Here is a 15,664-nt window from a genome sequence, read left to right as displayed (position 1 = left end):
AGCGGGAGGTGGGGAGACGGGGGCCGGGCTCTGAGATCCAGAGATCTGCTCACACAGAGAAGTGCAAAACAGATGCCAGAGACAACCTTACTTATGCAGGTGTGGGATAAAAATCAAACCAAGCCCAGCGTGAAGCCAATCAGGGGTCCCAGAGCTTAAAACAACAAGACTGCCAGCACTCAGGATGGGGCTCAGCAAGTGGTCTTTTAGCATCTTCTACTAAAAATGGGTTCTTCTCAAATTCTCACAATTTTATCCCATATCATCCTAGCACATGGGTGAACAGGGGTCTCAATCACATCACTGAGTGACTTACAAAATGGCTCATTGCACTCACAGGAGCACCCATCACTGAGTAGGGGCAGCCTTGGCTTAAACCCTTGAACATATAGAGTGATTATGACCGACACAACTTTCAGTTCATTTTCAAACACGCACGGGCTCCCCCCAGACATACACTAACCACTTACAATTACAGCACTGAGCCACTCATAACAGCCATGTGATAACTGAACGTTCATGGGTCAAAAGCTATTTCACTTCACATTGCCACACACAGAAGCAAGCAACAATTTCAGCCTACAGCTCTCAAACATTTCAATGGCATTTACGCTCTACACAAACTACGCTGAAAATAGCTTTTACAGAGGAAGCCTGCAGAATGTATTCTTATAGGCAAAGTAGTGCTAACGAATATCCTCCAGAGCACCTTGGGAGTGTTTAGAAACGGCAGCGATTGCTTTAGAAGTCACACTTTTTGGGTCGTTCATGATGTAAACCAGACTCATAACAGTTAACCGCCAACACACAGTATGTTAATCTTGATGGAAAAGTTCCCAGTCTCCTTTCAAGAAAACAAAGTTAGATGGTCTTGCTGGGGGTCATTTTGGATGGTTCTCAAGGACAGGGGAACACACTACCTCCAAGAGGATGAGTTGTAATGAAAAGCTGATTACCGGTAGTAAACACACATCGCCTACATTTCCACGGCAGATTTGCACTGTAAACACACACTGGTACATACGTACTGTACATACACACACATTTTCCTACACAAACAAATACAAGCATACAGTGAATGCACGCACAGCCAACCAACAGGCACATACTGATAATGCACACACAGACATACAGTACACATAAGCCATATGGTGAACAGGTTTTGTCCCAGGTACACACACCAACCTGACAGCACATGGTTTTACGCAAGGGCACAAACATGGAGACTGTGACAGCACAACTGTTGTTAGGATGGCCTGGTTGTGCTCATGCGGTGTACTAAACTGTCTTTTTGGATGCATCTCTGTGGTGACCATAGAATGGAACTAGGACCCAATGAGGACTTTCAATAGGTGAGTGTACAATCGGCAATTGTGGTGACAATTACACAAAGAAATACTAGCATCTATCTACCGACAAATAAACAACCAACTAGTAATTGGGCTGTTGTTTTGGACATCACACAGTTGCTGTTGTTGCTGGTTAGTGAAGGGAATATGAATGTGTACATTACTGTCACTTCCACCGGTTTCTACATCATTAAGCATACGATTGAAATAAGAGGGTCGCGTCGGCTTTGGGGGACTTCTGTCAAATTGTAAAAGACTACGACCATTTCATACAGCAAACACAATCATCTTTTGAGTGATGGAACCACATTAGCTATACACATGCAATATATACAATAGAGAGGAATGCGCCAGTGTTTTTTTTATATGTGTGTGTGTGTGTGTGTTTGTTTGGGTCTATACAATCACTGCATTTTGTATTGCTTAATGGGAAACAATAACACTGATTTTTTCTATTCACTGACTATGTCCCAGGGCACAGACACCATGGGCTGACTGGTTCTCTCTCTAGCTCTCTCTTTCTCTCTAGCTCTCTTTCTCTCTCTCTCTCTCTCTCTCTCTCTCTCTCTCTCTCTCTCTCTCTCTCTCGTATAATAATAAGATATTTTTCTCAGATTTGCCTATGCCTACACTACCTTTCGTAAATGTGATATTTCCTTACATAATCTGTCTACATTACATCTCATGTACATTCCAGTGATGATGAAAAACCTGCAATAGGCAGGTATAAACACTGTGTCTTTTAAACATTTTATCTACATTATAATGTATGTTGTTTAGAGATGCTTTATGGCTTTGACTTTCAATTGATTTGAATTTTGGATATTCATATTAAAACTGGCAAGTGTGAGTAAAAAGGTAAAAAGTAGGCAGTTCACAAATTCACAGAATAGAGCTGCAGCCTTGTTTTTGGGGCTCTCTGATGATCGTAATTGATTGACAGCATCTTTAATTTTGTGCTTTTCTGCAAACCCCTTTGAAATGCCTTTTTGTTCTCTGCACAGATAATTAGCTGGACTCAATTGATCTCTGTTTGAAACGTGCATTAGAGGCTTCACTCCTGTAGGCTTCCACTAGAGCCTCAATGCTTCTTAGAAGGAGGTCAGCCACATCACCAGGATCCGGTCTACCATCATGACTGGTTCCAGGTGAATTCCTCAGCAATCAGTAACCAGAACAAGTCATGAGAGATTCACATTTCATTCAGCTGAACCATCCATAGCAGTGGATTTTCACACGGAACTTTACATCAAGAAGATTCAAGAACAATTAATTACATTTAGAATACTGTTACTGTAACATTAACACCATGTGTAAACTCTTTATAGAATTCCTTTCAGGCTATAGGCAACAACATACAATAGACTAGGTGCCAGGGATTCCAAATGACTATGCAAATATAGCAGGCATTGATTTCAGTCATTAATGATAAAACATTCTTTAACAATCTTTATGATCTGAATCTGATCAAACATGACTGTGAGTATGAGAGAATACTATTCCTTGGATGTAACATACAATGCTATCTTTTAGTCTTGACCTGGGCCCTTTAATATACTAATACATTTCTTTACTCACCGCATTTTGGGGATTGGCAATAAGAAAGAAGGCTTTTCTTTGAATTCTCTAGGAAACTGCTGGTCTTCACTCTTAGAGTACTGTGGATTTCTATGCATGCAATATATGAGGGCAAGGGCCAGGGGGGTTGGCAAAAAAAGGATCCAATCTATACGGTTGCTGGTAGGAACTAGAACACAGCTACGAGATGTACAGCAGAAACTCAAAAGGCCATGTGGAGTAAATCTCAAAGCTGAGAGGAAAGGTTGAGGCTCTCTCATCTTTGGGTGCTTCAGATGCATCTTGAGAGGGTGTGGTCTCCATGCGGAATGACCAGCAGGATCTCAGATTCACATGGAATGTTCCAGTTGTTAGTTCAGTCTGTTGGCAGTCCAGCCAGAGAGGATGATAAGACACAGAGTGGTCCTGATAAGGGGTTTTCCGGTCATGCAGATGCTATAAACTCGAACAGCCATGCGTTGCCCCTGTTTTCTGAAGTCCACTTGTGGTTCTTGGGTGTGGTTGCGGCAGGTGTCCTGGCCTTATGGAGATGATGAATCTGTTTCCATTCTCACGGTCAGTGAGCCATTGAGACCATTATCGGTGTCATTAACTTGTGTTAATGGGTCAATGAGTGAAGGAGCTAAATGAATCATTCCTGTCCCACATATGAAGGGGAAGCTCTGTGCTGCATTTCTTTACATCAGTGATGTCCTGTGCCCCAGTTCCAATGAGCAGTGGCGCAAAAATTTCAGTTATGTGCATGCATACAGGCTCTTCCCAAAGTTATGGGTTTTTTACATTTATATGGGCTGGCAGATAACTGTTGTAGCCATCTACTACCAACGTCAATGAAACATAAAGATGGTCAGTATGGTGTCAGTCTTCGTGTAACTTGATGCATAAGTACTGGGAGATGAAGTAATATTTTCCCTTTGAGTGAGTATTAGGTGACATATGAGCTACGTTGGTTAAGCACAAAAGTGTTTACATGTGTTCAAAAGTCCCTTCCCCAGAAGCATGTGATGGAGTTGTCGTTTAGTAGAGTGTTTGGATTGTCTGAAGTCATAAATGGGTATTCAGGACCAGATAGCGTTCCTCGGGGGGAGAGAGTGGAGGCTGGTTTCTGCTCAGGTAGTGGCGGCCTCCTCCGTGGCAGGCGGTGCGCTGTCGTTGGTCATCGCTTCCACAGCTCCGCCGGAGCTCACGTCTGCAGGAGGGGGAGCCTTCAGACTCATCCCCGTCTCGGGGCTCTTGGGCGGGGCAGTTTTGGGGGATTCGGATCCGCTGTCTGCTTTTGGCTCAGGCGTGCCGTTGGTGGTGGGCTCTGCGGCCGGGGACACGGCTGGCTTGGGGTCCGGTGTTGGGCTCAGCGCTGGTTTAGGGTCTGGGGTGGGCGCTTTGGGCTCCAGGACCGGGCTCACGGCAGGCTTGGCCTCAGGGGCCGGTTTGAGCGTGGCCTTGGGCTCAGGGCTCGCAGGAGGCTTGGCCTCCGGTGTCGCTGGCTTGTGGTCGGGAGACGGGGACGCGGGAGGTTTGGCATCAGCAGGTGGAGCAGCAGCTGGTTTCTCATCGGCAGCCTTGGCTGCGGTGGGACTCGGCTTGGGCTCAGGGGCTGGGGACTTGGGTGGGGTTGGAGAAACAGCTGGTTTGGCCTCAGGAGGAGGTGTCATGGCTGCCTTGGGTTCCGGAGGTGGAGTAGAGGCCGGCTTCACCTCAGGCGCAGCTGCCTTTGGCTCAGGAGCAGGAGACTTAGGAGCAGGAGACTTAGGGGCTGGCGACTTCGGTTCGGGAGTTAGAGCCGGTTTGGGGTCGGGGGTTGGTGTTAAGGCTGGTTTGGGCTCAGGGGGTGGGGAGGCTTTGGGCTCCGGTGTTGGGGGAGGAGCTGGCTTGGGCTGGGGCGGTGGAGACGCTTTAGGTTCAGGTGTCGGTGGGGGAGCTGGTTTGGGCTCCGGTGTTAAGGTTGGGGCCGGCTTCGCTTCAGATGCCACTGAGGTGCTCAGGACATCGTCGTGGAGGGGGGCAGTCGGGGCCTCCGTGTCGCTGTCCAGAGGAAGGGCAGTGGTGTTGAAGCCAACCCCGGAGTCGCTGGTCTCAAGGTTCTTATCAAAGGCAGTGACCTCTTTTGAGGACACCTCCAAACCCTTTCATGAAAATGAAGATTGTTAGCGCTTGCATCAGATGCACACAATGGCACATTAGCTTTAAAGCAACAAAGAATTGAAATGCTGGCCAGGATGACTGAACGTACCTTAATGCTAACCTCTGTGCTCTGGGACTTCTCCGTGATGTCCTCCTTCAGGGACTGAACAGTTGTATCGTCAACCTGTTTGCAGGCATCTTTGACCACCTACCAAATTAACAAAAAAATGTCATGAAGATATATTATTACAACTGTGTAAGTGTAGGAAGATGGTCTAAAGGTTGCATAGAGAAATGAGCCAGGTGGATTGCATTTCAGGCAGACAAAATCAATTCAATGCAGCAGGAGAGATTCACACAAGCCTCGGTATGACTCATATGAAAACCTATTTTTTTTAGTGGCTCAAGGGACTGTACTGGAGACCACCTGATTGGGTGAATGAGGACGGCTGAGTTATTCCAATCAGCCGGGGGCGCAACGAACGAGAGCTGAGCACCAAGCCTCTAAATCATTGTAGAAATGTGCTCTAAGCAAGTATCGATATCATCAATGGTGCAAACAAACACAAAACAATTACAACAGTACACACTTCTAGATACAGCCTGTGACCACAGGAATTTTGTCTTCTGAGCAGCTTGCCTTTAGAGGTGTTGTGTTTTATGGCTGTGAACATCATACACATAATGATAATATCAGTAGGCTACATAAACTGTGATCTTATATTTTACAAGCCGGGCATGCATTACAGATGACGCTTCATAAATGTAGCAATGTTAACCTGAATTGTTTCACAGAATAGTACTGATTAAGTATGGGTGAGGGTTAATCTGCCTCTGTTCCAGGCTCTAGAAAATAAGTATTAAATATGAAACAGTAAGTCTTATCCAGAGAGTGTCTTGTGTACAGAGCTCTGCTACAACCTGAGCAACAGTGACCCCTCCCTGGACTGAAATGCAGTAGCCTACTAATAGCTGGCTTTCCTCATGACCAGCATGGTTGCAGTAGTTAATATAGCATTCTAAAGTTTAGAGCAAAATGAACATGATGATGATATTAATATGGCAGGTTGATTCCTATATTACTATAACATTCTTATAATTACTTGTTGTTAAATTTGGGCATTGCATAGTCACAGGTTATTTTCTAAACAAAACAACTCAGATGCTTGATTTGTTTGAATTGGTGTGTGTGAAGCATGAATATTAATTTGCTATAAAACAGCCAGAATCACAATCAGTAAGAGGGAGTAAAATGCTCATTTGGAAATAAAGAACACCAAATATGTAGCCTAGAAATCTAGACGCACCCTAGCGGCGGCAAATTAATTTGCTCAGCCTGTACGTCTAGTAGCAAACCATAGGGATTTCTATTGGCTGACGCCGTGGACTTCATCCAATCACAGCGCTCTATTTTGTTAGAGAGTCTTAAGGCGGGCTTAACAGGATAACGACAGTCCTGCGACTGTGAACAACAAGAAAGGTGGCTATGGCGAACGAAGAGCGGTTGTTTGAATCGGCGTTGGCGTCAACTTTGGAGGAGTTGGACTTGTGCTTTTCTTTGAAAGTTGAGCACAATGCACTTAAGTCATTACTTTCGAAGAAGGATGTATTTGCCGTTTTGCCGACCGGATACGGATATGGTCGTAGCGCTGGCCTATTGCATGCCTAGGCAGTTTGAAAGACAATTCTCTGCCCGCCCCTTGGATTAAGCGAGGTGAATGGTTCGATTCCAGACTATACATTTCAATGATATAGGATGGCCCGCCAGGCTACCAAATATGTCCAAAGTACACTGTAACATTGACAAAATGTGTAAATATTGCAAACAATATACTTGCAGTACCATTCTGGTTCTGTATCCACTGACAGGACTACTTTTGAAACAGGAACCTAAAATTTCCAGTAAATTACAAGCTGTTCTAGGTCACCCATACTGTATTGTTGTAATGCATGAGCTGTTTTGATAAAAGCACTTGCTGTTGATGAAATGCACATGCTTTGAAAAGTGCTGTTTTGACAGAAACATGAAGCAATACTGGGGTAACACAGAGAAACTACAACTGCTGTATTTGGAACCATTGGATTGTTAGCTTGGCATTGCTATCAATGAGATTGTGAAAAGACTGTGAAAGACTGATATCTCCACTCATATTTGCTATCCCTGAAAATTGATCAATAAAAATGAGAGTACCCACCTGTCGGAAGGCTTCACCCTCATCTTGCCCTGCATTCTTGGCGATCTTCTCAATGGCCCGGGACTTCTCTGCCCGCTTGCGTATCTTCACGAGACAGGCAAGCAGACACACAAGCAACATCAACACCACCAGGGATACCAGGGCAATGATGGTGACTAACAGCGGCCGAAGCTTAAAGGCTGAGAGAGAAGAGAGAAGAGAAAGGGAGCAGGAAGGGTGGAAGAGCGTATGAGGAAGATGAGCGCAGTGAGGAAGAGGAAAGGATCAAAGACAAGATTAAAGTAAGTACAAATAGCAGACTGGAAAGACACTACGAGGACTGCTAGGAGTTCTACTCTCTGCCTGTTTGACAGGTTTTGTCCAGGGTACTAAACAATGTACTGTACCACTGGAGCTTAGATTTGCTGGAGAAAAGTAGGCTTAGGGAATTGGCAGATGCAGGCAGGACAGAGAATATGCATAGACCACAAACCATGCGAACATGGGCTGTCAGCATATGGATATTAGGAGGAATTCCATCCATAAAATTAAGATAAAATAAGGATGGAACCAAAATTTTGACAGTTCCTCTTTAACTTATTTGGGGCACTTCCACAGACTGGTAAATACAAAACAGATCACTCCACTTGATTGAGTGTGAGTCCACTTATTTTAAAGGAACTTTAATCTCATTATTAGCCCTGTAGCTTCACTGTCTCATGTCCACCACACCTTCCACTTCCAAGTAGTGTTTGGCGATGGGGGAGCCGCTCAGGTCAACTACGTGGAACTCTCCAGCGTCGCGGCTATTGACCCCTTCCAGCACGCACAGGTTGCCGTCCACAAAGAAGCGGTCCTGCAGGTCCAGCTCCTCCGGAATCATCAACTCGCCCTTCTCCAAGATGACCCGGGCCCTGTGGTCGTAGTTGGGCTTGTAGACCAGGCGCACCAGGGAGCTGTTCTGGACCAGGTTGAACTTGAAAGTGCCCCCGTAAGGTACAACATAAAAGTTCTGAAGCTCTGAAACACAGCAAGAGTAGAGCGAGAGAATGAGCCAATGATTAAGAGTCATGTAGTCATCAGACATGTAGATTGGGGTGCAAAGTGCTTTCGCTTCAGAACGACAGATTCCTTCCTCACCTTTAACGTTCAGGCACACCTTCTTCTGAACTTTCCCACTGCCGTCCACAATGGTGTAGGAGCCCTCGTCAGAACTGCTGACCGACTTAAGAGTCACCTTGCTCTCAGAGACCACGAGGCGGTTCTCGTAGCCGTCTTGGTTTATGAGACTCAGAGCTGGGCGGGATGTCTGGTTCGCTTCGACGTCGATGGGCCGGAACTCGAGTGAGATGGGGCCGGTGACACCAGCGAGCTGGATGTCGAAGTTCTCTCCGAACTTCACACTATGCTCATTAGAGCAGTCTAGGAGGGGAATGGAGAGATGGGAAGACAGAGATACGGCCATGAGCGATAGACATCAGCAGACACAGACAGAACAAACACCAAGATAAAGAGAAAGTCAAGAGAGGAGAGAGATAGGGGCAGACGTACTTGGAGTCTCTAAAACAGATGCTAAAATGGAGCATGTGCCATTTCATATTGCATTCCTAAGAGGGGGGTTGTAACATCATCAAAAATATCCAGATGCCTTTGCAGACATCAGTGAAAAATGCCAGTTTCACTTTGGATTAGGTTTGGTTGCAAAAGGACACTATTTGTTTGGAGGAGTAGACAAGGCAGAGAGAGAGAAACAGAGAGATAGGTGTGTTTCCCTGCAGGGTGGGGCTCTGAGCTCTGTTGCTAATTAGGTGAGCAATTAAACTGTTGCTATTCCCCACACGCACATCTCTAATGGAATTCATGCAGGGCATTGCTTATGTCTATGTGATTGGTGGGTGAAGAGTGCTTGTCTGCATTAATGTTGTGAGAGATTCAATCACCTTTCCATTATTCTACTTCATTAGCCTCAATCGTGATAAACAATCAAGGTGTTCAAATAACTGTTTTAGCCCTACTTGACAGTAAAATCTTTAGAAGTAGCACAACAGCTAGCTGTCTGTATGGTTCATATAAAGCAACGAGTTACTAGATGACAGATTCAATAGTGCTCTGGGGGATTATATTCTAAATGCTTGTTTTTGTCATCTTCTCGTCCATATCCCTCTCTTTGTAGCTACATGCACAGACAAAACCAGAGCAAAGGAAGTCCAACAGGGTTAGTACAGGCCAGGACACCTCTGCTGCCAGCTCAAGGTCCTTGGAGGAGGTCCAGTGGAGGTCCTTACCTCTCACGGTGAGTGTGAAGGACTTAGTCATGGTGCTGTTGTCGTCTGGGTCCTGGGACGTGACGGTGTAGAGCCCCTCATCGGTCTCGCCCACGTTCTCCAGGATGAAGTGGCTGAGCTGGTGGTTGAGCTTGGCCCGCGGGCCCTGCACCACGCCGGCCTTCATCAGGACTAGCTCCCCACGTGCCGCCCCCACCGTCGGGTGGAACACCACGTCAGGCGCACCCGGGGGGAGGAGGATGTGGAAGTCCTCCCCAAAAAATATGACCGACTCTTCTTTGGCTGAGAGAGAGGGGTGTTGGAGGGGAGGAGGAGATGAGGGCATTGGGTGTTGAAGATGTAGGAAGAGGGGAGAGAGAGAGAGAGAAAGAGAGAGAGAGAGACAGAGAGAGAGAGAGAAGGTTGAGGATATAAGATTATGGGATAGCATATGGTAACTGCACAGACAGAAGTGAGATTCTTTATACAAATATGCAAGATGAAGGAGAGCGCATGAAAACTCACCTGGTAATGGCGCAAGGTAAGCTGAAAAAGAAAACAGTGATTTAGTGCAATGTCATGAATACAATGAACCTTCAACCAACTCCCATTCCACACTACAGTATTTACAGTTCTATTAGGGTTCATCCACAAACATGCAGTATAAACACACTATTTCAGATCATGAATACTGTGTTTAAGTCTGACCTACAAATCCTCCATTAACGGGGGAAGCTACTGTATACTGTAGCACAACTGAGGATGCTTCATTAAATATTCAGAGGGCTGACATATTGGACCAGTCGGCTAGTTTTGGTCCACAGTCACAATCTACTCGCTACAGACCCCACACCCTATGAGTCTCTCTCAGCCTCCTGGGGCAGCCAGCTCTCTCTCCACCTCGGATCACTGCACCAAGCTGACCACATCACCATCTACCTGCACAAACTGCCTGAAGGAAAGCCTTGCTTTTTCTGTTGATGTAAAATTTTCATGAGAAAAAAATGGTAGCAATAGAAAATTGTATAGCTATACTAAACTGCATTTTATTTTTATGTAACCATTGTTTGGTGAATGAATCCCATAAAGTGTCCATATGTATAACACATTTTTTTCTTTGTATACCACATTCTACAGGTAGTAGAGATATATGCTATGCCACAAAGTAGAATAATCATATTTCATATAAGCTATACACCTGCTATAGTATCAATGCTCAGGGCATATTTGGCCAGTGACAGAGTATAATACCAGCAGTAATGTAATGCAGTAAGTCACTGGCAACAGTTATGTTGACAGTGCATTTTGTATAGTGTAGGTAAAGCAATATAGTGGAAACAGTTGTCAGCAGGCTGGCCTGGTTGCTGCAGAGGGAAAATCACGGAGGCTATAACAGGTTTTTGTATTTTTCATGAATGACACAATGTTCTGTGCCATTACAATGTCTGCATGGTTTTGATTTGGGCTCAAGCTGCTCACCTGCATGGACCAGCCCAGTGAGCACCAGGAGTCTGATAATGGCGTCCATCTTCACCGAGCTCCTGCAAACAAGCAGACACAAAGGCTCATTTTTGTGCCCTCTTTTTCCTTTCCCTGACAAATGGCAGCAGGGTGGTCCGCATCAGACTTCATTTATAGACAATGAGCAGCCACAGCAGGACTGGTGACATCATTGCCCAAGTCACTGCAGACCATCCCCCTCCCATTCTGGATCTTCGATGCATCTGCTTTATTCCTGCTAAAGGAGGGGAGAGGAGAGGAGAGGAGAGGAGAGGAGAGGAGAGGCAGAGGAGAGGCAGAGGAGAGGAGAGGAGAGGAGAGGAGAGGAGAGGAGGGGGGAAGAGAGGAGAGGAGAGGCAGAGGAGAGGAGAAGAGAGGAGAGGAGAGGCAGAGGAGAGGAGAAGAGAGGAGAGGAGAGGAGAGGAGAGGAAAGGAGGGAGGAAGAAAGGAGAGGCAGAGGAGAGGAGAAATGAGGCAAACCAGAAGAGAGAAGAAGAGATAAGAGAAGGGGCAGAAGAGGGGTGAGGAGAGGAGAGGAGAGGAGAGGAGAGGAGAGGGATGGGGCAGGGAGAGGTGAACTAAAGAGAGGGAGGACAAAAGAAAGAGGGAGGACAAAAAAAGGAGATGCAACAACGAAAAGCGACAGGACACTGTCTGGCTCCACAGATGATGACACAGACAGCTTCCTGGAAGTACGCCACTTTTTTCCAAATCATTTTGAAACCTTGCATCCCCTGGCACTACAAAATATAGGTCATGTGCAATAATAACTGGGTGCTTTGTCTGTTCTACCGGCAGGAGGATCCCAACAGTGCTATTTCCATTATTTGGCTGGCCTATTCATCTCCAGTACCAAATCCATTTGAAGTTTACCTCCTCTTCAATACACATATTGTATAATGGATAGATATTGTAGAATAGATAGCATTTTAAAACTCACTACTTTATAACAAAATGCCTGACTCAAGTACATATTGGGGCTGTTTTAAAAAAGGCCACTGTCAGGAAATGGGTCTTTAGGTCTTACGATGTTCTTCTTACAAGTGTTTCATATGAGAGGGTATGCAATTTCTTTCCTTGTGAAAATAAATTACTTTAGTGCAAGTGCCTACACACAAATCCAGATATACCATTAAGAACACTGTCCAGTGACACACACACACACACACACACACACATACACACACACCCTACATCCAAGCTGAAACAATTTGCATCTGAGGTAGATAGTGCCATTATCACGGGATGCCTGTTCACTCTTGCCACAGTATTCAACCTCATACGCTTTCTGTATTACTGAGAAGGACCCTTTCGACATTACTGTACATGGCTGCCATATTTACACTCATGCTGATATTAGGCCTCTGTCAGTATGATTGAAAATGATGTCATCCTCTTAAAAGCTTATACATATTTATTAGCAGCACACTGCAATAAAAAGCAACAGTGTATATCGCAGAACAATTTAACAAAACATAAAAGAGCCACTTGTGAATAATACCGACCTCAAACTGCAGGGCACTGATACAACTGAATTGGACTGAATGAAAGAGCTCATATCTATACCAGCCTATATCTATACCAGACGTAAGGAACGGAGCGATGTGTGCCAGCTGGGCTGTCTGGAGGAGTAGGGTAGAAAATCAGTATAGCAGCAGGGATGAAGTATTGAAAACTAAGATGGGGACAAATTAAAAAGGCTTTCTCTAATCATTCTGGCTGATAGGTCCAGATGAATATTGATCAAAGGCCTTAGGCAAGATCTAAAAGAAATGGAACTAATGGAAATTCTGGCACCATTACAAACCTGGAACTTTACAATCAAAGTACCGGTAATTATTTCTTGGCTTCAAACATGGATGCTGTAGTACATTATTCTTTCCCCAGCAGTACCAAAGTGTGTCTTTTCCTCAGTTGCTACATGTGGAAAAGGTCTGTGAAACACTTGTGGTGAGTATCAGAGAAACCACCCAAACACAAGGCCCACGACCCCAGTCTGCTAACGCTCCACAGTAAGGACTCGGGGAGTACTCAGACAAAATGGAGTCACGACCGCCCCTTGCCCTCCAACATGGGAGAGCCACCCTCCAGAGCATCGATCAGCACGCGGGCTCGGTGTGGCTCGACTCGGCCGGTGCCTAATCCGGAGATGAAGAGGGAGCCTTGTGGCATTTCAGAGGAGCCGCGTCGGCCGGCGGGGAGCACCCTCTTTTCATCATTCTTGGAAAAAAAAGAGGGAGCGATTAGCCTGGCATAAGCATGACACCACCACATTCTCAGCCTCTCTCTGTGAGTGCTAACTGGGCTTTTCAGAGTCTCGCGTCACTTCTCCTCCCACACATGGAGTCACAACATACACACACACAAACACACACACACACACTCACAGAGACAGAGAGAGAGAGAGAGGGAGACAGATAGAGAGAGGGGGGGGTGAAGGAGAGATGTAAAGCCAACAGTCTCTGCTCGCCCTCATTTCGAAATACAAAACCATTGAGAATGACATTGCCAAAGTCCCATACATTAGACAAATTAACAAAAAGCCCCATGGTATATTAAACATATTCAGTATCAATGAGATCTAAATAGGTTTTTGTCCCTCAAAGCAGATTTGCCAAATGCAACTGGCTGCTGTATAATTAGCATGAACGTGGCAGTCTGTCAACATTATCACAGATATACACATAAACATCAGTGTATGCCAAAACACACACATAGCCTACACTCTCTCTCTCTCTCTCACACACACACAGGGTTCTGCTCGCATGACTGGACCCACATGTGCTGAAGCCCAAAAACACGCCCCTTTGCTTTTTTGGGCTGCTAATGAAGGGCTTCCATGGTCAAATTTGCCATCTGGTCTCTCTCACCCCTTCCCCTTCTCTCTGGCACACACTTCCTCCCTCCTTCACACCTTTCTCTATCTCACTGCATTCTCCAAATTATTTGCTCATTTTCCCCCCCCAAGTGTTACTCTCTACATCTCTCTTCCTCCCTCTGTTCACCAACCTACTCTTTTCCTCATTAACATTGGCCAAAGGATGCCATAACACACACTAGGCTACACAGGCTAGGTAAAATGGCACCTCAGAGAAACTGGTAGAACTGAATCATGCCCTGAGTGGCTCCACCCAACAGACACAACATCCATTAAAAATGAAACAGAAGTCCTTTAAAAGACCTCTCTGACCTGAGAGCCAACACAGAGGTTGGGAAGTAGGCCTACTCCATGTCTACTTCTATCTCAGTGACTACACATAGCACACAACCTGTTAACATATGAAACCGCAGACTGATGTTTTAACACTGCTCTGTCATACACCATATTTGGCACGAATGTAAGGAAGTTGATTATAACAGTACCCCAAAGTTCACCAGCACCACAGTAATCAGAAAACATATCTAATAAGCATGAATAATTAAAAGAAAATGATTGCATACACGAAGGGTGGCACAGGAATCCATTGCCACCCTCCTTGTCTCTAGACTAAATTATAGGGGAAGACTAAATTGTTCTGCGATTGCATTATTTAAACTGTCACCCTAAAATAGCCTGGATGGTGCCATTAGAATCCGGAGTACAGTCACTCATTGGCGTTGGCACACTGGTTGGTAATAGCAGGGTTTAAAAGCCGGTAAATGTCAGCGGCGGATGGAACGCACCGAGGCGGTACGCGCTTGAGTGATTCCGATGCAAGCCGGCATAGGTGCGCAATGTTATGACATGACATGCATAAGGACATTATATGACACATGGAAACGTAATTTCACATACGACAAAAAAAATCTTACATTGAGTAGCCTAACATCTCAAATCTCCCCCGCCAGGACATATTTGACACCCCCACAAATTCCTCCGGGATTCGACGGCGTGAGACAATTAGCTCATACATTAGGCCTACAAGGTTTATTACGGAAAACCATTAAGCATTAAGCAAAAATCAACATCCACAAAAATCAAGAATCGTTTCTTTCCCATTTACTGAGGATTTTTTAATCGACATTCATAAAGTCAATATAAGCTGTTGACCACAGTCTAAATAAATATTCTACGGAATCATATCATAATCAGCATCATAAACTGGGATCTGACATTTCTGTCCGCTGAGTGAGCACAATTTGAGCGCCTATGCATAATTCATTGCGTGTCCCATCGCCGGTGCATGTGTGCAATCATATGCCTTGATAAAACCTACACAAGTCATGCGACGTTTTCACACGTTTTGCGAAGCCAAAAGAGGGACGTCTTAATTTCAACCAATACAATAACTATACTCTACCGGCCTCAAAAACCGGAAAATTGCCCCACAAGGCAAATAACTGCAGAATTTAACCCTTCATCTACCAGCATCACAAGGGCGCGGGAAGGCTGCAGCGGACCATACACCGGTAAAAATCCATCCAGTCAAAGAATCACCTTATAAATTACCTTGACTGATACGCGTCTCCGTATTGATAAAGATGTCTGCTGTTCCCGAATTCCGAGAGGGGCGAATGGTCCAGACGATTTATCCTAGTCCTCCCTTTTCACTTCCCTCTCAACCTCGCCCCCCAAGAAAGTGCTTAACCACTGAGGTTGAACATTTGGAAGAGAATCAGAATACGTCGGCTTCTCGCTGCTCTCGGAGACGCTCGAGTGAAGTCGGTAAACACCGGATATTGGTTTTACCGTAAGACG

General features: G+C 45.4%; 1 protein-coding gene across 3 annotated transcripts; it reads right to left on the bottom strand.

Annotated features, from left to right (window-relative positions):
* Nucleotides 1-1,722: 1,722 nt before the first annotated feature.
* Nucleotides 1,723-15,628, bottom strand: si:dkeyp-77h1.4 (formin-like protein 5). 3 transcript variants are annotated; one of them, XM_042106386.1, is made up of 9 exons: nt 15,404-15,628; nt 10,966-11,027; nt 10,012-10,032; nt 9,508-9,789; nt 8,363-8,644; nt 7,955-8,242; nt 7,244-7,422; nt 5,158-5,256; nt 1,723-5,050 (listed from the first exon to the last, which is right to left on the bottom strand). In XM_042106386.1, the coding sequence occupies exons 2-9, from the start codon at nt 11,012-11,014 to the stop codon at nt 4,037-4,039; spliced, it is 2,214 nt and encodes a 737-aa protein (XP_041962320.1). In that variant the 5' UTR covers nt 11,015-11,027; nt 15,404-15,628; the 3' UTR covers nt 1,723-4,036. The 3 variants fall into 3 exon arrangements, with proteins under 3 accessions (XP_041962320.1, XP_041962319.1, XP_041962318.1); XM_042106385.1 differs by having other exon boundaries at nt 15,416-15,628; XM_042106384.1 differs by lacking the exon at nt 15,404-15,628 and adding an exon at nt 14,779-15,365.
* Nucleotides 15,629-15,664: the final 36 nt, after the last annotated feature.

The sequence above is a fragment of the Alosa sapidissima genome, chromosome 10 (genome assembly GCF_018492685.1).
Source record: "Alosa sapidissima isolate fAloSap1 chromosome 10, fAloSap1.pri, whole genome shotgun sequence".
In the NCBI taxonomy this organism is placed as follows: Eukaryota; Metazoa; Chordata; class Actinopteri; order Clupeiformes; family Clupeidae; genus Alosa; species Alosa sapidissima.
This window is presented reverse-complemented; position numbering and strand designations above follow the sequence as displayed.

Coding starts and splice junctions, on each gene's coding strand:
- si:dkeyp-77h1.4 (XM_042106384.1), bottom strand. CDS start 14,879: ATGTATGAGCTAATTGTCTCACGCCGTCGAATCCCGGAGGAATTTGTG. Junction 9,790..10,011: donor TTACCTTGCGCCATTACCAG/GTGAGTTTTCAT, acceptor CCTCTCTCTCAG/CCAAAGAAGAGTCGGTCATA. Junction 7,423..7,954: donor ACACTACTTGGAAGTGGAAG/GTGTGGTGGACA, acceptor CTTCTCTCTCAG/CCTTTAAGCTTCGGCCGCTG.